This window comes from Hyla sarda, chromosome 2 (genome assembly GCF_029499605.1).
Source record: "Hyla sarda isolate aHylSar1 chromosome 2, aHylSar1.hap1, whole genome shotgun sequence".
In the NCBI taxonomy this organism is placed as follows: Eukaryota; Metazoa; Chordata; class Amphibia; order Anura; family Hylidae; genus Hyla; species Hyla sarda.
The window spans coordinates 218405688-218428595 of record NC_079190.1 but is presented as its reverse complement, the minus strand read 5'-3'; the positions used below and the strand labels follow the sequence as shown (position 1 = coordinate 218428595).

Below are 22908 nucleotides of genomic sequence, written 5' to 3'. Positions count from 1 at the left end.
GTCATTATAAAGTAAAATTGGATGTGCCAAAAACAAGCCCTCCTATAGGTCTGTGAATAGAAAAATAAGAGTTCTGGCTCTTAAAAAGCGAGGAGGAAAAAATGAAAATGCAAAAATGAAAATTGGCTGTGTCCTCAAGGCCACAATGAGTCCTTAAGGGGTTAAGTGTTAATGCTGCTGCTTTCATTTTTGATACATCTGCCTAATTTTATCTAAACACAAAAGGAAAATTATCTCAAAATGTATGTCTGAATACTAATGCACACATTCTATAGTATAGCCAGCAAATATGTATTGATCAGGATATTTAAAGGGGAGACATTTTTTTTTTTTTTTTTTTAATCAACTGGTGCCAGATTTTTTTAATCAACTGGTGCCAGCTGTTAAACAGATTTGTAAATTACTTCTATTAAAAAATCTTAATCCTTCCTGTACTTATTAGCTGCTGAATACTACAGTGGAAATTATTTTCCGTTTGAAACACAGAGCTGTCTGCTGACATCATGAGCACAGTGCTCTCTGCTGACATCTCTGTCCATTTCAGCAGAGAGCACTGTGCTCGTGATGTCAGCAGACAGTTCTGTGTTTCACAAAGAAAAGAATTTCCGCTGTAGTATTCAGCAGCTAATAAGTACAGGAAGGATTAAGATTTTTTAATAGAAGTAATTTACAAATCTGTTTAACTTTCTGGCACCAGTTGATTTATAAAAAAAAAAAACTAGATTTTGACCGGAGTACCCCTTTAACATGGTGACTGTCGGGTGTGACTGATCTCATCCTAGATATAGATAGAAGATCTAACATGAAGACATTACCCAGTTTAAATGCAATCAGCTTCTAGAAACACTCCAATGTTTGGAAGGTAGGAGATTCCAGCCCACATATTTTATTATTAATAGCAACAACCATTACTTTCTTGTTTGCTCCAATGAATCCTAAAGCAAAAATGTTTTTGTATGATTAACAGAATATTAGAACATCAGGATTGACGTCCCTTCTCTAGGACATCGAAACAATTTACTTCAAGAAAAATGTATGTTACTAAATTGTATACGCCTGGCTTGTTTTGTGAGGCACACAACCTTTGCTATATTAAAGTGTGCGTTCTGCCAGTAAACAAACTAACGCTATCTATATAGTGATTCTGGAAAACCCCATTTACAACACTATGGGGGACATCAAAGCATTTACCGGTAGTGCTTTTTTTTTTTTTGCTTATAATTGTCGCAAAAAAGTTGCACATGCGACTACCCTTTTTTTCCTGCAACTTTTTTTTATCTTCAAGCTCACTAAGCAAAAAAAAAAAAGAAAAAGTTGCTTACCAAAGCAAAAAAGTAATTTTGAACTTGCAGTGGTCAGAGATTTATCATGTGTGAAAGTGGCAAAAAAGTCGCATCGCATGAAAAACACCACAAAATATACTCCAGCTCAACCTTGGAGCAGAAGAAGCCACTACCAAAGCCACTTACGTGCAACAAATTTTTCAACAGGCTGCAGCCAGATGATAAATAAGTTGCACGCAAGCAAAAAAAATTGTAAGGGAAAAAATCTACTAAAAAAAGGAATACATCAGCAAACATTGATAAATGTCCCCCATGTAATTGTCACACTGGTTAACCTGAATATATGTAGATCGGTTAATCAGTCTTCTGATCTCCAATTCTTCTACAGTATAAGGGCTTGTTCACACGGTTGTCTGCCCCCCGTTAATAAAATGCCCGTTATCAATCCGATAGATAATTTTTCAAACAGGTTGAAAACGGCTATAAAATACTCCCATTGATGTCAATGGGATTTTTTTTACAATCCTTTATCAACTGTTTGCACACATTTGCTTTCTGTTCCGTTTTTGCTGACGTGAAAAAAGACGGTGCATGCAGTATCTTTCTCCCGTCCAAAATAACGGAATAGAAACTGGTATTATAAATTTAACATTGAAATCTATAGCAAACGGATTAGCCTTTAAAGGGGTTATCCACCATAAGGTGATTTTAGTACGTACCTGCCAGACAGTAATGGACATGCTTAGGGAGGATCTGTGCTTGTCTTGGGGCTAAATGGCTATGTTGTGAGATTACCATAATACTGTGGCTACCTTTTTGTGAACTGGTATTTCCTTTTTGAGTTTATTTCTAGTGAGGTCAGGTCTCAGCAGCATTGCAACCTGGGGAAAATTTGAGACAACAGTAATTTTGTATGCTGTTAAAAATAAATATTGGGGATGAAATCACAGAAGAATTGTGAGAAAACTGTCACACACAGGTACAGACACTATATTATGAACTACACTAACTTTACAGCCCCTGTAGCATAGTCAAATTAAAAAAATTCCTGGAATACCCCTTTACTGTCATCCGTTTGCACCTGGTTTATAATATCAGTTATTACTTCTGAGCATGCTTAGAAGAGATGAAATCAGCAGACTCCTGCAGTGTTGTGGGACTACTACTACTCCCATCATGGAACAGACTTGTTTCCATGATTGGAGTAGTAGTTCACCCAACTGCAGGAGTCTGCGGGTGGCTGGGGAGACTACATTAGTGCTTTTCCTACTACCCCAATCATGGAACAGAGTCTGTTCCATGTCAGGAGTAGTAGTACAGGGGCTAAGGGATTGATTGCATTAGGTCTCACTTCTGAGACCCGATGCGATCAGAAGTTATTAAGCAGGGGAGCGGGTGGCATGCTCCGCTACTCTACGATGTATCGTGTGTTTTTACTTTCATTTTTAAATCCCCCATGGAAGCCCTGAATGGCCGATACTGAGGAGCCATTCAGGGCTCCCAGTGGGGTTTTTAAAATAAATATTGTGAGTGGCAGCGGGGGCCATATCTATATTAAAAGCACTGTGGGGGGCAAGATATATATGGCGCTGCAGGGGGGGGCAAGCATATAGTGCTATATAGCTAGCCCCCCCAGCGCATTTATAATATGCCCCCTGCAGCGCATTTATAAAGATTTTACCCCGCTGGCGCATTTATAAATATATAACCCCCGCAGCGCATTTATCATAATATGCCACCGCAGCGCTATATGTGAAAAGTATTCTATCAGCAGCGCATCGGGCCAGCAGCTTTTCACACATTGCGTTGTGGGGGCATATGTATATAGTTGTGCCGGGGGGGTCAGACATATAGCGTTATCATGCCCCCACAGCGCACCTATATACATATGCCACTGCAGCGCTATGTGTGAAAAGTATTCTATCAGCAGCCTATCTGACAGGGAACCCGGCTGGCAGATGCAATGCTGATAGTATACTTTTCACATATAGCGCTGCGGTGGCATATTTTGATAAATACGCTGCGGGGGGCACAATATAAATGTGCTGTGGGGGGGTCATATCTTTATAAATGCGCTGCAGGGGGCATATTATAAATGTGCTGGGGGGGGGGGGGCTAAATATATAGCGTTATATGTCTGCCCCCCTGCAGTGCTATATATTTTGCCCCCCACAGCGCTTTTAATATAGATATGGCCAGGGATCAAATCCTGGAAAAAAAAGTGTGGGAATTCACCCAAGATTTCTAATACACCCCCTGCAAAAACAGGAAAACAACAACAACAAAAAAAAAACGTCCAAGCTAAAACTTGACATCCTGCACGGTTATAGGCTTCTTACAGGCCACAGGCATACAGCTGCCTACAGTTTATAAGAGTTTAGTAACAGGGCAAGACTCATTGCTCAGTCACAGATATTAACTGTATACACATTTTTTATAACAAGTTAAACCTGTGTTTTATCCTACTAGGGGGCTGTTCACTTCACCATTTAAACACGCTTTACAGCACTGTAAAGCACAGCAGACCACACTTTTTAGTCACACTAAGTGAACATATACATGCAGAAAATGGACTAAACATAAACACTAGCCCTTGACTATGTTTAGGCCACTAAAGTAAATGGGGGCATTGCCACTACACCACAGTATATGTTGACAGAATATATACTCTAATTTTAAGCTTAAATCATGATGTGAATATATAGAACCATATATAGTAGCCAGAGAAGGAGAGAACAGATGTAACTACTGCCCCCTACCCTTCACTTCTACAAATATTCCCACATATGGTGACCATATAATGGTAGATATCAGCTGTACACCGGCTCTGCAGACCATATAAGTGATTACATACAGTTACATTAGGTGACTTGCGAGTGACGTCTTCTCTGATCAGAGTCAGTTACTTTCCTTTTTCTTCTCCATCTGGCCCAGAATGCCATGACAATTCATTACAGACACAACTCGTCTCCACAGAACCTGCAAGACAAACATTTTAGGCTCCGCACTTTTCCAACATCTATAGTGCTCCAAACAGTAATAATGCCCCCATGTAGAGATTACCAGCCCTCCTGCATAGCCCCTATATGGCAGTAGGCCCCGACCGAAGTTTGTTACCATCACAGTCTGACTTCACAGTAGTGGCTTTTCTGCTCCTCATTGGCAGGCAACGGAGGGCCCGGTGTATTCTAGCAGACGTGACTGTCTCAGCACATCTACTCCCAGCAGCCATTGCTCTGTTAAAGTGACTCGAGCCTGCGTAATACCGGCCGGCCCCCAGCTGATTCCTGTAGTTGGGGGCCGGCATTAATAGCCGACATGCGGCCAGCTATTAACCCTTTAGATCGCTGCTGTCAAAGCTGACAGCGCCGTCTACATGTGGCATAGCCAATCGGTTTAGTGGGACAGTGATTGCGACCGGTGCTCAAGTGTCATGATTACGGACGGCACTTAAGGGGTAAATGAAGGAGAACAGCAAGAACACCGTTCTCAGTCATTGACTGTGAGTGCGCGGCTGCTGACAGCTCCTGCACTCGCTTGATAGTTGGTCTGCTGCTCAGGATCTAAGTGTACTTCCTGGTGCATTAACCTGTTAACGACCATGGACGTCTATGCTCATCCATGTGGCGTTAACGAGGTATGACGCGGGCTCCCCACTCAAGCCCACGTCATACCGGCTGGCCCCCAGCTGATTCCTGTAGTTGGGGGCCGGCATTATTAACCCTTTAGATCGCTGCTGTCAAAGCTGACAGTGTTGTCTAAAGGTGTCTTTATCCCGTTCCAGGGTGGTCCAGTGGGGTGGACCAGACTTTATCAATCGAGCACAGAGCACACATATCAATGTGGTTCTATGGAACCGCCTTGATCTGTGTGAGGAATCAAATGATTCCTCCTAAAAGTCCCCTAAGGAGACAAAAAAAAAAAAAAAAAAGTTTAAAAACACACACACTAACCCCTTCCTTATTAAAAGTTAAAATCACCCCCCTTTTCCCAAATACCATATAAAAAATATATAAACATAATAAAAATAAACATATGTGATATCGCCACGTGCGTAAATTTCCGTACTATAAAAATATATCGTTAAACCGCACGGTCAATAGGGTATGCGCAGAAAAATTCCTAAGTCCAAAATAGCATATATTTGGTCACTTTTTATACCATAAAAAAAGGAATAAAAAGCGATCAAAAAGTCAGATCAAAACAAAAATGGTACAGATTAAAACTTCAGATCACGGTGCAAAAATGAGCCCTCATATCACCCTGTAAGCGGAAAAATAAAAAAGTTAAAGGGGTCAGAAGAGGACAATTTTAAATGTATTCATTTTCATGCATGTAGATTATGATTTTTTCCCAAAGTACGACAAAATCAAACCAATATAAGTGGGTATCATTTTAATCGTATGGACCTACAGAATAAAGATAAAGTATAATTTTTATGGAAAAGTGTACTGTGTAGAAACGGAAGCCTCCAAAATTTACAAAATGGTGTTGTTTCTTCAATTTTGTCGCACAATGATTTTTTTTCCCATATTGCCGTAGATTTTTGGGTAAAATGACTGATGTCATTACAAAATAGAATTGGTGGTGCAAAAGATAAGCCGTCATATGGACTTTTAGATATAAAATTGAAAGGGTGATGATTTTTAAGCGGTAAGGAGGAAAAAACGAAAGTGCAAAAACAGAAAAATGCTTGGTCCTTAAGGGGTTAAATACCAGGGCACCAAGACGTATATTTACCTCCAATGGGGGAGATTTATTAAAACCTTTGCAGAGGATAAATTGACCATTTGCCCATAGCAACCAATCAGATCGATTCTTTATCTTTTAAAAAGGCCTCTGAAAAATGAAAAAGGCTATCTGATTGGTTGCTATGGGCAACTGCTCCACTTTTCCTTTGCACAGGTCTTTATATATCTCTCCAATGTTCTTAAGGGGTTATCATTCTGATAATACACTGTAACAAAAACCTCCTTATGTCCCTATCATCACAATAACACACTGTATCTATCCTCTTGTAATCTCCTTACTACTGGGGTGACACACTATAACAAACCCCCTCCTCATATAATCTCCTTACTACTGGGGTGACACACTGTAACAAACCCCCTCCTCCTGTAATCTCCTGACTACTGGGGTGAAACACTGTAACAAACCTCCTCCTCATGTAATCTCCTTACTACTGGGGTGACACACTGTAAAAAACCTCCTTCTCATGTAATCGCCTTACTACTGTGGTGACACGCTGTAACAAACCTCCACCTCATGTAATTACCCTACTACTGTGGTGACACACTGTAACAATACCTTACCTGGTATAACAATACATTACCTTGCTGGAGTGACATGTGACCTCTCCTCCAGCTCAGCCCCGTCTCCTCCACAGCATCACACAGGTCCTTCAGCCACAATCTTTTCTCTCCTCCACAGCTAAGCTCTGCCCCCAACATGTGATGGTGACATCATCACAGGTCTTACATCTCCTGCAACTAACAGTCCAGGCTGGGGGAGGAGACTGAGGAAGGGTAAGAACAGAGGTCGGTTCTGCAGGACTAATGCAACAGGTACGGCTTTCCTCCTCTGGAAAAAGCAAAGGAACGCTGTTCCTGTACGTTCCTGCAGGACTCAAGCCATGGATATGGCCCCAGCTGCCACTCACAATGTTCTTTTTAAAAACCCTGCCGAGAGCCCTGAATGGCCCCTCGGTACTGGCCATTCAGGGCTCCCGGCGGGGGATTCAAAAATGAAAATAAAAACACTCTATACATCTCAGGGGAGCGGAGCATGCTCCCTGCTCAATGCTTAATTACTGCTGATCCCATCGGGTCTAAGAAGTGAGACCCAGTACAATCACTAATTTAGCCTCCCCAGTCACCTGCAGACTCCTGCAGCCAGGAACTACTACTCCCATCATGGAAAAGAGTCTGTTCCATGATGGGATTGGTAGTAGTCCTGGCTGCGGGAGTCTGTAGGTGGCTGACTTTTCATACTAATGGATGAAAGATGGATGCAAAAGGATGCCACAGAATGTCATCATTTTGCATTCGTTAGTAGTATGGCCCGTTTAGGAGACAGTGACGGGAGAAAAGCAGGACGGAAGTAAATGGCCGTGTGAACATAGCCTAAGATGACACCAGTATATATACCATTATAGCTAAAGCTTGGAGGTCAGCCTCCGCTCCCTAAAAATGACAATTGGAAAACAGAAACAGAGTTGAAATAGAGAACATGTTTCAGTGTCTGGATTTACAGTACCACCAAATGGATAAAATTCCTCAAAATCTTATCCACATGTTGGAAAAATGTTCCTTGTGGAATTAACCTGCAGTGTGGATTTTTAATCTGCAATCCAAATTTCAGCCCGTTCACACCTTGCGGATTTTGCATATACCCTTATTGTAAAGATTTGTTAGCGTATTGAACAGTTACAGTACTGTGCGGGAAGAATATCACAATTTAGTACTTCATACCTCATGAAATGATCAGTTGCCATAGAAATTGATTCCCAGCTGTAATTGCTGCAATCATTAGGGGTTAATGTACAGTCCTATGTGATTAAACTATTACACCTCCCAACGTGAATCATTCCAGATCTTCAGTCAGTTTGATTGACAGCCTAATTCCATTTAATGTTTTGCCAATTATGTGTGATACATATGCTCCTGTCCTAGTCATCTATAGACATTTGTGAAATACTGCAAAATATTTTTGTTGCAAAAACATCTTGCTCAAAAAAGACCTTGGCTGTGTGCTTTGAGGGCTGTTATGAAAAGAATAATGTTAAAACAAGCTCTCCAGGTTTGTTTGTTTTTTGCCCATATAATGTACATTCACCTTCACTATTCCTGCAGTGACATCTGTTTCAGCCCAACTCAGCTGCATCCATCCGTTATATTATTGACAATTGGTCATGTGTGCAAGTGCTCAGACCTCCAGAAAAGTACATGGCTTTATATTCCTTTTAAGCCTCAAGGGCTAGCACTGTTGACCTGCATTGCTAAGGTCCTGTGTTCAAATCCAATGTTTTTGTGGGTTTCCTCCCACACCTCAAAAAATTTAAAAAAAAAAAGGAAAAATTACTGAAATTAGAGAGTGAGCCCCATTGGGGACTGATGTGATAATCTCTGTACAGTGTTGCAGAATATGTCAGTGCTCATTCACACAGTTTCCAAACTGCATCCCACCATATCTAGTTGGAGTGATAGCTGCAAATACAGTGAAGGAGTTTCAACATGCATGGGATAGGCATAAGGCTATCTTTCATATATGAGTGCATTTTCATGTCAGTTTTTAGCAAATATGCATTGCATTAAGGTGCTGCAAGTTTATTAAGAAGTGCAAAAAATTCCTGAAGGGAAAACAGATACTGCTCAACATATTGTAGTTTTCTGCTTCTCAGACTCCAACCATTCCAGGTGTACGAGATGTGCGATCACAGCAGTCGTGTAATGAACAATGAATGCAAAAGAAACTTAAAGGAAAGAATCCAACCAAGAAAGAATCTGGCACTCAGTGGAGTAGAAAAAATGTACAATACCAACTTTATTATATTCATAAGTGATACAATGTCCATTAAAGGGGTACTCCGGTTTTTTAAATCAACTGGTGCTAGAAAGTTAAACAGCTTTGTAAATTACTTCTATTGAAAAATCTTAATCCTTCCAGTATTTGTTAGCTGCTGAATACTACAGAGGAAATTCTTTTCTTTTTGAAACACAGAGCTCTCTGCTGACATCTCTGTCCATTTTAAGAACTGTCCAGAGTAGGAGAAAATCCCCATAGCAAACATATGCTGCTCTGGACAGTTCCTAAAATGGACAGAGATGTCAGCAGAGAGCACTGTGCTCATGATGTGAGCAGAAAGCACTGTGTTCCAAAAAGAAAATAATTTACTCTGTAGTATTCAGCAGCTAATAAGTACTGGAAGGATTAAGATTTTTTAATAGAAGTAATTTACAAATATTAACTTTCTGGCACCAGTTGATTTTAAAAAGAAACGTTTCCCACCGGAGTACTTCCTTTTTGCTAAGCCTTGCCCATTTTTTATGTGTCGGGTGTAAAGTAAAGCCTCTAACAAGTTTAAACTTTTTACACAAAAGTGTAAATTAGAAATTTAATGACATGCAAAATGTCTGATCCATTTTTTAAAATTATTTTATGTCCTATCGGCAAGAATACGAAGCCAACCAACGTAATGGAACTCTTTTTATTTATTTATTTATTTTATTTTTTAAAGGGGCTGCTACATAATTTCCATTTACATTGTACTTACCTATTCTTCGCCAGATTAAGCGCCTCAAAATATCATGAAAGTTAAATTGTGAAAAATTCCTATATAGTCATAGAATTATTATGATTATTATTTTATGATATGCCATATTGGTGTATATGAGTACAGATGTGGAAGGTCTGCAGCATTACATAACTTTATATTTATTTATATTTTTATAGCAAGCCAGAGCTATGAAATGAATTATGATGGTATATTAGAAGGTCTGGCAGAGCTGACCAGTACTTCTTTATCAAGCACTCTTTCTTTTCACATATATTTACTTGATGGATTGGCATGGGAATGTCATACATGTCATACACAATGTGTTATTTTCTAGGCATGGATGGAGGCATTAATAGATATGTGAAATGTTGTTTTGCTGCTATATGAGGACAATGAGTGAGTCTAGACTTGTTCCTCATTTACACTGTATTTTTTGGCTCTTGTATATTTGACTGATGTTTGTGGTTCAGTTTCACTCTTCCTGGAGGAATGTCATGCAACCCGTTTTGTTTTTCCTGTTTGTCATTACTATAGTGCTGCTGGCATGGCATTTTGACAGATGTGATCCTTAAAAAGCTAATTTTAGCTAATTATTATGAGTGTGCATTATTTCTGCGGTAGTTTTCTTATTTCACCCATACTGCAGTTTATGGTCTAATATTATCTTTGCGCAGTGATGTCTGTGACAGGGGGATGTGTGACAGCTGTTTAACAATAATGGCTTCTTCCACTGAGCAGATTGACATGTACATGAAAATGACAGCCCTGCTGTTTACCTTTCAGTATAATACACTGGAGCTCTGCTTTGCAATGAATCATTTTATTGCATAATAAGGAAAACATTCTAAACACATAACAGTAGGTTTATTAATGAAATTCTAAGCTCCCTATTGATGGGAATGCTAAAATTATCTGTAATGAGATTGGCACTATAACCCTTATCTTTCATACTGTAGTCACAGTAAATAGTTGAGTGTCCCTTCTATTCCAACCTCTATCCTTACTATTTTGATCCAGAGGAAGGCAAAAAACTGTTATGAGACAGATGCCACTTGTCCTATATTAGGGGGAAACGGCCTTCAAAACTCCAAGTATAGCAATCAGAATAAATCCCTAGATCAACATCCCCCCTTTGGAGATCTATTAACCATTTTACCTGGTATTTCATCACTTTGCCACTTTAGCCTTTTTGGAACTGGCTAGGTTATACATTTACATGTCTTACATGAGTTTTGTGTGTTTGGCTCTCTGTCTTGTCTGTACCCCCACTTTCTTTTATGTCTTTTGTCCCACCAACCTGATAACATTGCAACTACATGGTCATAAATTTTTACTTCTAGCCCTCCCTTCGACTGGGTCCTACTCACATCCATACTGTACTGTGGCTACTTTCTGTACCTTTGCCATACCAGTAACTATCATTTCACTTAACTTCCAGGTCTTTCATTTGTCCAAAAAGCTTATATAAGCCTTTCATTGCTACAAGGGCCTCCATGCTGATGTGGTTTGCCTCCAAGAGTCATAGGGGGACATTTATCAAAGCATTTAGTAGGTTTTTTTTTTGCTTAAAATTGTCGACTACGCTATTTTTTCTGCGACTTTTTGCATGTTCAGTGTCCTAAGCAAAAATTAAAAATCTTGCTTACCAAAGCAAAAAGTGATTTTTGACTTGCAGTGGTCAGAGATTTATCAAGTGCGAAAGTCGCAAAAAAGTCGCATCGCGTGAAAAAACTACTAAATTTACTCCAGCTCAGACATGGAGCAGAAAAAGCCACTACCAAAGCAAAAAAAGAAAAATTGCTTATCTGAAAGAAATTTATCAACAGGCTGAAAGCAGTTGATAAATAAGTCGCACATAAGCAAAAAAATAGTAAGAAAAAAATAACTAAAAAAAGGAATACATAAACAAACATTGATAAATGTCCCCCATAGTTCTCTACCTCCTCTTCTCCATTCTATTTGCCTGCCTCCTATTATCCTACCAATGGCCATCTGCTCTAGGAAAACCTCCTTATTTTTTTCCATACTCTACAATCAGTGTTCTCAATGGCAGGTACTTCATAGTAATGGGTCTCATCATGTAGGACCCAGTCACATTTGACTTTTACTGTGCCTCCAGCCTCCATCAGACCACTTTCCTCTCCAAACTGTTCGCCACCATAGAAGCACAAGACACTGTTACAGATATTCTGCGTAGAGTCTCTAATCATATTTTGGACATGGATAAGTCTTCTCTGCCTCCTACAATCCTCACACGTCAATTGTCTTCTACTGCCCACACAGTTTTCCAAAAACTCACCTGTTTCCGTCTCTCTGATGCATGGAAGGAACTCGTCGTGCGAGATTGTAACTACGTGCACTTCTGTAGACCACATTCCCTTTACATTAGGATAGACCACATTCTTGTCCAACCAACTTTCCTTCCTTGCAGCGGAATTTATTATCTCCATTCTGTAGCCTGACACAGCCAGTTGCTCTAAATTTTGCCTTGTTAATCTACTAGTCCCCCTCCCCAACATGGCTGCTAATCTTCTGCAATATGAGTAGGTCTACTCGTGCCTTAGTGGATCCATGAAATAATTCTCAGCTCATAACACTTCCTCTGCATCAGCTACCATGTCTCTATGAGAAGGGCATAAATTAGTTTTGCATGGTGACTGGATTCAGGAAGCTTTCTGAGGGGAAAAAAAATATTAGTCCTTGAACATGCCTATCTTGATCAGAAATGTTAAAAATCCTCTTGTGACACTTCTCTGAGAGAGCCTGTACTGATCTTGACCTTACTCGCTTAAATGGCACAGAACAAACCTCAGTAGGCCACCAGTTGCTACTATTCTTAAGGAAATAAACCGTCCACCCCCTAGCCAATTTATCTATTGACATCATCCCTTATACCTTAGAAGACTTGTAAGTATGTGAGCAGCTGAGTTTGCCTGAGTTTATCTTAAGAGCCTGAGAACCTGTAAAGGGGTGTGGACCCTCTGACAACTCCTCTCTGCCCACTTGACTTGCCATGACGATCAACCTAGAACACTGCAACTACCTAACAATCCCCTCCCTCCATGTCCAGTCGCATCCTGTCTTAAAAGTTATATCTCATCTATGTCAGGGACTTGTGTTTTGGTTGCTTCTGTGATTTTTAAGCCTTTCGTTCAAAGTGTTTACTGTACATTTACCTTGGCTCCTGCGTGAGTATTCTTTGGTCACATATCTTAAGTGTATTGTTTTTAATCTTTCATGGTTATATGAAAAACCTGAATGAAAAGAAAGGAGAGTTTAAAAAAAGTTTATAAGTCAACCTTTTGTTCTCCAGCAGTATCCTTAAATCATAGAGAAATGTTAACAAGAAAGGAGAGGTCTGCAAGCTCATTTTGTTTATACCTCTATTTATGTATACCTGATTCATATAATTTTTCTTTTATGACACAAGAATGGTTATTGATATATATTCATGTATAAGAATCTAACTTATTTATAAAAAAAAAACAAAAAACAAAAAAAAGTGATATGCTTAAATTGTAATTGCATCCAGGAATAAAACTGTTGGTTTGGGTGTCGAGCCATATTACCTTGGTTTCTTGATAAATGTCCAATATAAGTTTCTGGATCTTATGGTGCTCTGAGTATATCAACAATACTTTTCCTGATTATATAGTATATGGTGAGAATATTATTTTAAGTATAATGACATAATACATCGTGCCCCATATCATTGTATGTTTAAGACTCCTTTTCTATTTTATTTTTAGTACATTACCAGAAGATTATACACCGAGACATAAAACCATCAAATTTACTTCTTGGAGATGATGGCCATATAAAAATAGCTGACTTTGGAGTAAGCAATCAGTTTGAAGGCAATGATGCTCTTCTTTCAAGTACTGCTGGAACTCCAGCCTTCATGGCACCTGAAACTCTCACGGATTCTGGCCAGGGGTTCAGTGGAAAGGTAAAGTTTGATGTTATATAGGGATCATTTGAGAAATAGTTAACACTTTATTAAAATATTTCAGTTTAAAATTGTTGTCTAGGGAAATAATAAGAAAGAACTTAAAAAAAAAAGTCATACTCCCCTTCCCCTGTCCCGCTGATCCTAATATGATGTCATTCAGTCCCCATTCATTACTGTTAACTGTCTCAGTAGGAACTGCCCACTCAGTCACTCAGCTAATAAGTGAAAAAATCTGCACTTAAGGAAAAGTTGACAGATGCATCAAAAATACTGACATAGATGAGGAAAGGGGGGATTGCAAAGCCTATTTTTTTTTAGAATTTGCAACAAAAAGAATTCCACCTTAAACACTTTGCAATTATTTAACATTATGTGTAGATTCAGACTGTGACACATAGCTAAAAGAAGAATTATACCTTAGGTTCGGAATGACTAGTTTTTGAGATCTAGGTATCTATAGAATGTTTGTGTAGCAAGAAAGGAGTTAGGATATAAGCTGAAATCTAAGGGCTTTAGCAGATTACGGCATTTTAGAAATGTTATAAATGTTGAATTGGAGAAGAATCAAGGGGAAAGAGGGGACGAGTTGGCAAGTCAGCTTCTCAGTTTATGAATCGGGATGGATTATTAAAAAATCTAATACAAAATGTCAACACACACTCATATCACCATGTCCTGTGATCCACATTAAGCTATGCTGTTTGACATTCATGGGCTTGTCAGAGTTCTCTACCGTATATAGTTAAAACCATTAGTAACATAATGGTAACTAGAGAAGTGCCAATAATTAATAGGATCCATTTACATTCTTATTTAATATTATAATTTTTTTTTTTTTTTTTTTTGTCTGTTACTAGGCATTAGATATCTGGGCAATGGGAGTCACACTTTATTGTTTTGTATTTGGAAAGGTAAGCAACCATAGTAGACATACGTCATAAACCCAATGTATATTGGCTGTGTTGAATAACTCTTACAAGCAGGTTATTTCTCTTCATCTCATGTTTGTGATTTGTTTTTAGTGTCCTTTCATGGATGAATACATTTTGGTTCTACACAACATGATAAAACATAAACCAGTGGAGTTCCCGGAGCAGTATGTAATATGAGTTCTGTTATTCAGTGGTGTTATTATATATTGGTCCTAATCGTAAAGTCTACAAGTATGATGCCTTGCATTTTGCTACTGTTACAAATTGGAATTCAAACAGATTTGAATAGACTTTGCCCATTTGATCAACACAACGGCCCTCATTTACTATTGCAAACCCAACATGTTTTGTCGTGTTGTGCGCCAGATTCTAGCGCATTGCGCCAGAAATTCTATCTGTGCCAGATTTTGCACCAGAATTTGCGCCAGAATTGAAAAAACCCCGACTAACTCTCCATTTTGCTAAGAAAACCTGAAAAAGGGGCGTGTTCCGAAAATTTTGACAAAACCCCAACATATGTACTAAGGTTTCCTCAACATATTTACTAAAGAAAATCCTACAGATCAGAGCATGTGTAAAAAAAGCAAAGTGTAGGGAAAGTGGAAAATGTAGGGAGACCTTAGTAAATACCGTTGAAAATAAATTGTAGGGAATTAAAACCCACAAAGAAAACTACACTCCACTCTTATTAAATAAGGGCCAACATGCATAGCACTTTAAAAGGGAATAAAGATAAAATACCTTTTAGCAATAATCAGAACAAAAAAAGATGACATCTGTGTGATGCATAAGTATTCACCCCTCTGAGTCAGTACATGGTGGAACCACATTTCTCTTCAATTACAGCTGTAAGTCTTTTGGGGGTATAACTCTACCAGAGATGGAAATGTTTGTCCATCCTTCTTGGCAAAAAACCTAAAGCTCAGCAGATTGGATGGAGACCTTCTGTGAACAGCAGTTTTCAAGTGTTGTCATAGATTCTTTGTGTGATCCAGGCCTGGGCTTTGGCGGGGCCATGTTATGACATGCTTTGATCACAACCACACCATTGTAGCTCTGGTTGTATGCCATTGCCCTGCTAAAAGATGAACCTCTACACCAGTCTTTAGTCTTTTGCAGACTGCATCAGATTTTCTTTAAGAATTATCTTGTATTTGGCTCCTTCTTTCCATCAACACTGACCAGTTTCCCTGTAACTGCTGGAAAGAGGCACCCTCACAGCATGATGCTACCACCACATGTTTCGCTGTGGGCATAGTGTGCTCAGAGTGATGGGCAGTGTTGGGTTTCTACCACACATAGTTCAAGTTTGGTCTCATCTGACCAGATCACCTTTTTCACCTATTTTCTGTGTCACCTCTTGGTAGTTTTGCCATATTCTTTCCAGTTTTTGAAGATAGATTTTATGGTGCTAAGGTTCAAAGCTTGGAATGTTTTTTTTCTATCCTAACCCTGCTTTGTACTTCTTCACAACTTTATTCTTGACCAGTTTGGTGAGCTCCTTGATCTTAATGCTGCTGTTTGTTAGTAATGCTCTCTAACAAACTCTGAGCATTAAATTGCAGACAGGTGGACTTGACCCTATTTAATAATCATGTTATGTCCCCAATGATTGACTATTTTGTGTTGGCCCATTATATAAAATTGCAATGAAATACATTTTAATCTGTGGTTTTACCATGAGGGGGTAAGTACTTATGCAAGGCACTGTATTAGCCATCTTACTCAACCAATTGTAATGTATACCACTTTGAATGGAATCTGGTAAATGGGTACTGTCAGATACAAAAACTTTTTATATGTTGTAAATCTTGGCAAAACATTAACCTTTCTAATATACTTCATATTTTATACAAATCATGGCTTTGTCCAAGCTGAAGCACAGGCATGGTCCAGTAAGTGAGGGTGGGTTAGCACTCCTTTGTGCTCTCTCTTGTCTGATAGGACTCATCTGTGCTTTCTCCTGTCCTATCAGACAAAGAGAGAGCACGGAGGACTGCTATCAGACAGGAGAGAGCACAGAGAAGTCCTATCAGACAGGAGAGAGCACTGAGGAGTGCCATCGCACAGGAGAGAGCACAGAGGAGTACTATCAGAAAGAGAGCATAGAGGAGTCCTGTCTGATGGTACTCCTCTGTGCTCTCTCCTGTCTGATAGTGCTCCTCTGTGCTCTCTCCTGTGTGATAGGACTCCTCTGTGCTCTCTCCTGTCTGATAGGACTCTTCAGTGCTCTCTATCAGACAGGAGAGATCACAGAGGAGTCCTATCAGACAGGAGAGAGCACAGAGGAGTCCTATCAGACAGGAGAGAGCACAGAGGAGTACTATCAGACAGGACTCCTCTGTGCTCTCTCCTATCTGATAGTACTCCTCTGTGCTCTCTCCTATCTGATTGTACTCCTCTGTGCTCTCTCTTATCTGATAGGACTTCTCTGTGCTCTCTCCTGTCTGATAGCACTCCTCTGTGCTCTCTTCTGTCTGATAGTACTCCTCTGTGCTCTCTCCTGTCTGTTAGGACTCCTCTGTGCTCTCTCCTGTCTGATAGTACTCTGTTGTGCTACCTCCTGTCTGATAGGACTCCTCTGTGCTCTCTCCTGTCTGATAGTATTCCTCTGTGCTCTCTCCTGTCTCATAGGACTCCTCTGTGCTCTCTCCTGTCTGATATGACTCCTCTGTGCTCTCTCTTGTCTGATATGACTCCTCTGTGCTCTCTCCTGCCCTATCTGACAGGAGAGAGAGCACAGAAGAGTGCTAGCCCACCCTCACTTACTGGATTTTGTCCATGCCTGTGCTTCAGCTTGGACAAAGCCATGATATTATAAGCCATGATTTCTATAAGCAGGAAATAAACATTTCTTAACAAGTATATTAGAAAGGTTAATGTACATCTTGGCAAAACAACATATACAACATTTTTGAATCTGACAGTGCCTATTTAATTTGTTGTAACCATTACCACCATCACATTTATGGTCTATTCACACACACACACACACACACACAGTATTCTATTCTATTCTATTCAGGATTTTCTGCTGCAGATTTCAATGTAAACTAAATGACTGAACACAGCTTCAAATCCTGCGCATCAAATCTGCCCAGTATACTGTGTGTATGAGTAGCCCCTTAACTGACTTCAAATGAGAGTTAAGAAGATCTGTAATTAGACAGAATTAGTTGACTCTTCTGTGTGTCACACAGGTCGTAAGAAATATAATACATTAAAAATGGCTCTTTATCACATATTAAATAAATGCAGGCACTTGTAATGGAGTTTGTTGAGAGAACCAGACCTTTTATAATATTCATTTATAATTTACAATGAAGCAACATTAATTCATTTACATAAAATGACATGGCGGCTTTATCTAAACCATTTTATTAGCACAACACCTTAGCATAGATTGTGTCTACATTTTATTGAATTGTATATCATTTTTTGTCATTTTCCTGTTTAAGGCCAGTCATTAGTGATGTAATGAAAGACTTGATTGTGAGAATGCTGGATAAGAAGCCAGAAGATAGGATAACTGTTCCACAAATAAAGGTATTATAACATTTAGGATCACTGTATTTAATATTTGAATGTTCATTTGCTGCATGGGGATTTTTGGATGTAAAACATAACTATGTTTGGGAGAATGAGAAAAGACTGTAAGATATTACACAAACCCCCGTGCCAAGAAGCTTCCTGTGATACCACCGTTCCAAGAAGCATCTTGTGAAAGTAACATTCTATGGCTTGCTTGTTCTGCCTTCTGCTATGATGTGTGTAGTTGACATTTCACAGGGACATGACAAATGTTTTTAATGGTTTGGGTCTCAGTCAAGGACTGACAACATTCAGAAACATTTACATTATATGTGACTGATATCAGCCGCTCCTGTTATAAAGCTCCAGTACTAATATACCCTTTAGAGACATTGCATCATGTGTGACTGATTTTAGCAATTTCTCTTATAATGCTCCAGAACTAATATAACCTCCGGAGACATTATATCATATGTGACGAATATCAGTCGCTTCTCTTATATTGCTCCAGAACTGATATTACCTGGAGCTTGAGACATTAACATAGTTACTAAAAAACAAAACATAACACACCTATACACAGATCAATAACCCCTCTCCATACAGTGTAGGTCTAGAAACTGGGTGTTACATTTTAACTGTAATCACATTACTGTCAAAAGGGTGGCCCATCCCCATCTACTGCAGTGTTAAAAGGGGTACCCTGGTGAAAATCTTTTTTTCTTTATTACGGTGCGCCTAAAAAAAAAAAAAAAGATAAACAGTATCTTAACTCCCGCTGCTCAACTGGTGGCTTCGGTATTGCTTTTCCTGTCCCTGGAGTCCCTGCAGCTTGGGCCTGACATACAACATGCAGCTCAGCAATTTGACATGTTGGGCCCAGGTACCGGGGGAGTGGCGGAAGGTAAGTGAAGGTTTTTTTTTTTTTTTTTGTTAATGCCAGCTTTTTAAAGTTTACTAAAACCTGTGGAAAACGGAAACCACATCATGTCCAGTGTGGCCGCATCAATTTCCCCTCCACAGCCAGCTATGTCCTCGCTAGGCCATTGGCACATCTCCTTCCTGCCTCTCTCTTACAGCAGAGTTCCAGGGTAAGGGTTAGGGCACTGAGCGTGATGCAGTCCAGCTTCACTTCTCCGCTGTAAGAGTGAGGAGGGGAGAAGATGTGCCGACGGCCTTGTGAATGAGGACATTGCTGGCTGTGGAGGGGAAGTGATGCTGGTCACTGGACATGACACGGTTTCAGATTCCCATAGGTTTTAGCAAGTTTTAGCACACTAGAATCCTGGTCATACTGAGAAAAAAAGATTTTCAGCAGAGTTACCCTTTAACAGTAAGAGCATCATGAGGATGCCCTTATAGTCGACAGGGGCTCAAGGGGGCAGTTAAAACTGTGAAACTGCCTTCTTGTGTACACTCCTAGATTATACACCTGTGTATGTTACATATATGTACATACATGCACACATCATATATGCACATCATAACTCAAAAATAGAGAAACAGAACATTGCCACACATCCACAACATCAACAACTTGTATATAGATCATAGTGGAAGTATGTTAGAGTCAGCCTTGTAGACTGCAGGTCTTCCTCTCAGACGGCTCTCTTCCCCACTCCTCCCTTCCCTTTTCTGTTCTGACTGAAGAGAAAGTGGTCTGAGGCCATAGTGAGGAGGGATATGGATCCTGGGAAAGTGAGGCCCATAGTGTGTGGAATACTGAAGGCGGGTAACAGATCCTGCAACAGGGCCCCTTTTTGTATGTCACATGGCCCTAGCCCCTGACAGCCAGCACTGCCTTTTTGACAGCTGGGCGGCAGATGTACCCTTTCTACAGCCAGACCCTGCGTATCAGATCCTCATCCACCCCTGGTCTTAATGCTGAGACCTGTACCGACAAGGAGAAAAAGTCTGGAGAAGTACCTGGGTCATAGTAAGCTTTGTCTCACTCCTTTATAAATCCATGGAGCAACAAGACAAAGATCGCTATGAGCCCGAGAGTTAACAGCAATGTTTCACACTTCTCCAAGCTCGTTTTCAAGATATATATATATATATATATATATATATATATATATATGTCTGTGTATATATAATATGGTAAAATCCCTTAAAAGGAACCTGTCACACTGTCAGTCATTGGGGCAATCTTTCTAGTGGTTTCTCCTCACCCTACCAGTCTTGGTAGAGCGCTCCCTGTTTGAGTGATAGAAATCTATAAGTCAGAACTGGCACGGCAGTGAGAAGCAACCAGAGGCAATCCCGATAACAAGTACCATCCTGTAAACACTAGTGCCAGTGTTTCTCGATCCCTTTTGTTTCTCGAAAGCTTGTTACTACACGTCTAATAACATTCTGCTTCACGAGGGTCACCTCAATATCTATAGAGCTGTTTTGCTAAAGATGCCCTAATGCATCAGTACTGTATTACATGTATATAGGTATCGGGTGGCGACTACTGCACCAACTCCCACTTGAGGATTTATAATCCAATATTATTCATGTGGAACACTAGTCGCCTGTTCCTGTAGTGACACCCTATTCCTAGATATACAAGCTATATAACTTACTTACATACATTTTATTTATGTGCAAGAGGAAGTGTACTTGACCATTGAGGCCAGTAAGTGGTTGCAGTATTCTGTGTAGGTAACCCCTTTAGTATACTGTAGTAAGGAATTTCATATAGAGTACAATCTTAATGTTATGTTTATGTTTGTTTTAATCCTATTACAAGGAATGAGTAGATAATAAAAAAAAAATTATCTGTGAAAAAAATCCAATTCCCTTCCCTTTTTGTAGCCTGTGGCCTGCTCACATAAGCCGTCACAGTGTTTCCTAGGGGTTAACTGTTGCAGATGAAGCCTGCGTGTGCTGTTGGCATCTGCGGGGAAATTCGGCACTTTTGTATTTTCCTACAGGCTGAAATGATGATGTGGCTTCAAACTGAAGTATCACTATAAGTCCTCAGGAGTAGATCACAAACATGCAAATAATTCAGTAGTAATGTTCAAAATATACAGACACTGGTTTCAAATGTTGAAAAGAAATCATACAACTAATGGTTGTCCTACTTTTTAACACAGTTAGAAATTCCTCACTGTTAACAATTTTTTTTTGTAAACTCCATAGCAACAGACACATCAAACAAGTACGGTACCTTTCAGTGAAGTAGTATTTTTTTTTCCTAGTATGTTGTATATTGAGATTATTTTTATGTTATGCATCCTCTTTGCAGCACATGAATCATATTTAACCCCTTAAGGACTCCGCGTTTTTCCGTTTTTGCATTTACATTTTTCCTCATCACCTTCTAAAAATCATAACGCTTTCAATTTTGCACATAAAATTCCATATGATGGCTTATTTTTTGTGCCACCAATTCTACTTTGCAGGGATATTAGTAATTTTACCAAAATATCCACGGTGAAACAGAAACAAAATTCATTGTGCGACAAAATTGAAGAAAAATTGCCATTTTGTAAATTTTGGAGGTTTCCGTTCCTACACAGTACATTTTACGGTAAAAATGACACCTAAAATGATACCCTACTTATATAGGTTGGATATTGACAAATTTTTTTGTGCATACGCCATTAACCGTGCAGTTTTATTAACAATATATTTTTATAATTCGGACATTTCTGCACGCTGCGATACCACATATGTTTATTTATAGAATTTTTTTTACAGTTTTTTATTTTTATGGGAAAAAGGGGGTGATTCAAACTTATTAGGGAAGGGATTAAATGACCTTTATTAACTTTTTTTTTTTTTTCACTTTTTTTTTTTTTGCAGTGTTATAGCTCCCATAGGGGGCTATAACACTGCACACACTGATCTTTTACACTGTTCACTGCAAAGCCATAGCTTTGCATTGATCATTGTTCTAAGCGGTCGATTGCTCAAGCCTGAATCTCAGGCTTGGCGCAATCAATCGCCGATCAGACACGACGGAGACAGGTGAGGGGACCTCCGCTCGCGTGCTAGCTGATCGGGGCATCGCAATTTTATCGCAATGGTCCCAATCAGCCCGACTGAGCTGCCGGGAAGCTTTAACTTTCATTTTAGACGCGGCAATCAACTTTGATCGCCGCGTCTAAAGGGTTAATAGTGTGCAGCACAACGATCGGTGCCGCATGCTATTAAATAGCCCAGGGTCCCGGCTATCATTAGCCAGCGGGACCGACCAGGTATGACGCAGGGTCCCAGCGGAACCCCGCATTATATACTGGGACTGAGCGCAGGGCGTACAGGTACAGCCTGCATCCTTAAGAGGTTAAATAGCAGAATTATTTATAAATAACATGGAATCAGTTATCTTTACATGCAATTTTTCCACAAAAAACATGGTCATTTAAGCAAGTGGTGATTATGGTAGAGACTCAAAATGTATTATGAATAGGTCAGAATTTATTCCATACGAATTAACTGTATTACAGCTACAATTTCTCCATTTTCTTGAAACACCATTGTGATTTTAATTTTAGGTTCATCCTTGGGTAAATAAAAATGGGGAGGACCCACTGCCACTCGAGGAAGAGCATTGTACAATTGTGGAGGTCACTGAAGAGGAAGTTAAGAATTCAATCAAGCTTATTCCGAGTTTGACAGCTGTGGTATGTTGCTTTGACCACGGCATTCTCTATGTGATTCTAATGTTACATTTCATTAGTAATATTGATCCAACCATGGTGTAAAAATAATAGAGATCTAAAACTTCTATTTTCAAAGTTATATCACCCAAACTTGTATTTCAGCGACAGCTTATATATACCATATTGTTAAATTATTGTTGTTTCTTCATGGTAAATGCTCCCACAAAGTTTTTACAGCCAAAAATGATCACAAAACTGAAAACTTTATTGACAAATAAACATATAAAAATACAATATAATAAATCACACATATGGGTGTTTAAGCATATTTATG

General features: G+C 39.4%; 1 protein-coding gene across 2 annotated transcripts in view; it reads left to right on the top strand.

Annotated features, from left to right (window-relative positions):
- The window catches only part of CAMKK1 (calcium/calmodulin dependent protein kinase kinase 1), a 261847-nt gene that overhangs the window by 192471 nt on the left and 46468 nt on the right, over positions 1-22908 (top strand). For both annotated transcript variants that reach the window (XM_056556398.1, XM_056556397.1), the window contains exons 10-14: positions 13308-13507; positions 14368-14421; positions 14533-14606; positions 17901-17988; positions 22467-22595. In XM_056556398.1, coding sequence (XP_056412373.1) covers positions 13308-13507; positions 14368-14421; positions 14533-14606; positions 17901-17988; positions 22467-22595 — 545 coding nt within the window. The remainder of the gene's footprint in view (positions 1-13307; positions 13508-14367; positions 14422-14532; positions 14607-17900; positions 17989-22466; positions 22596-22908) is intronic.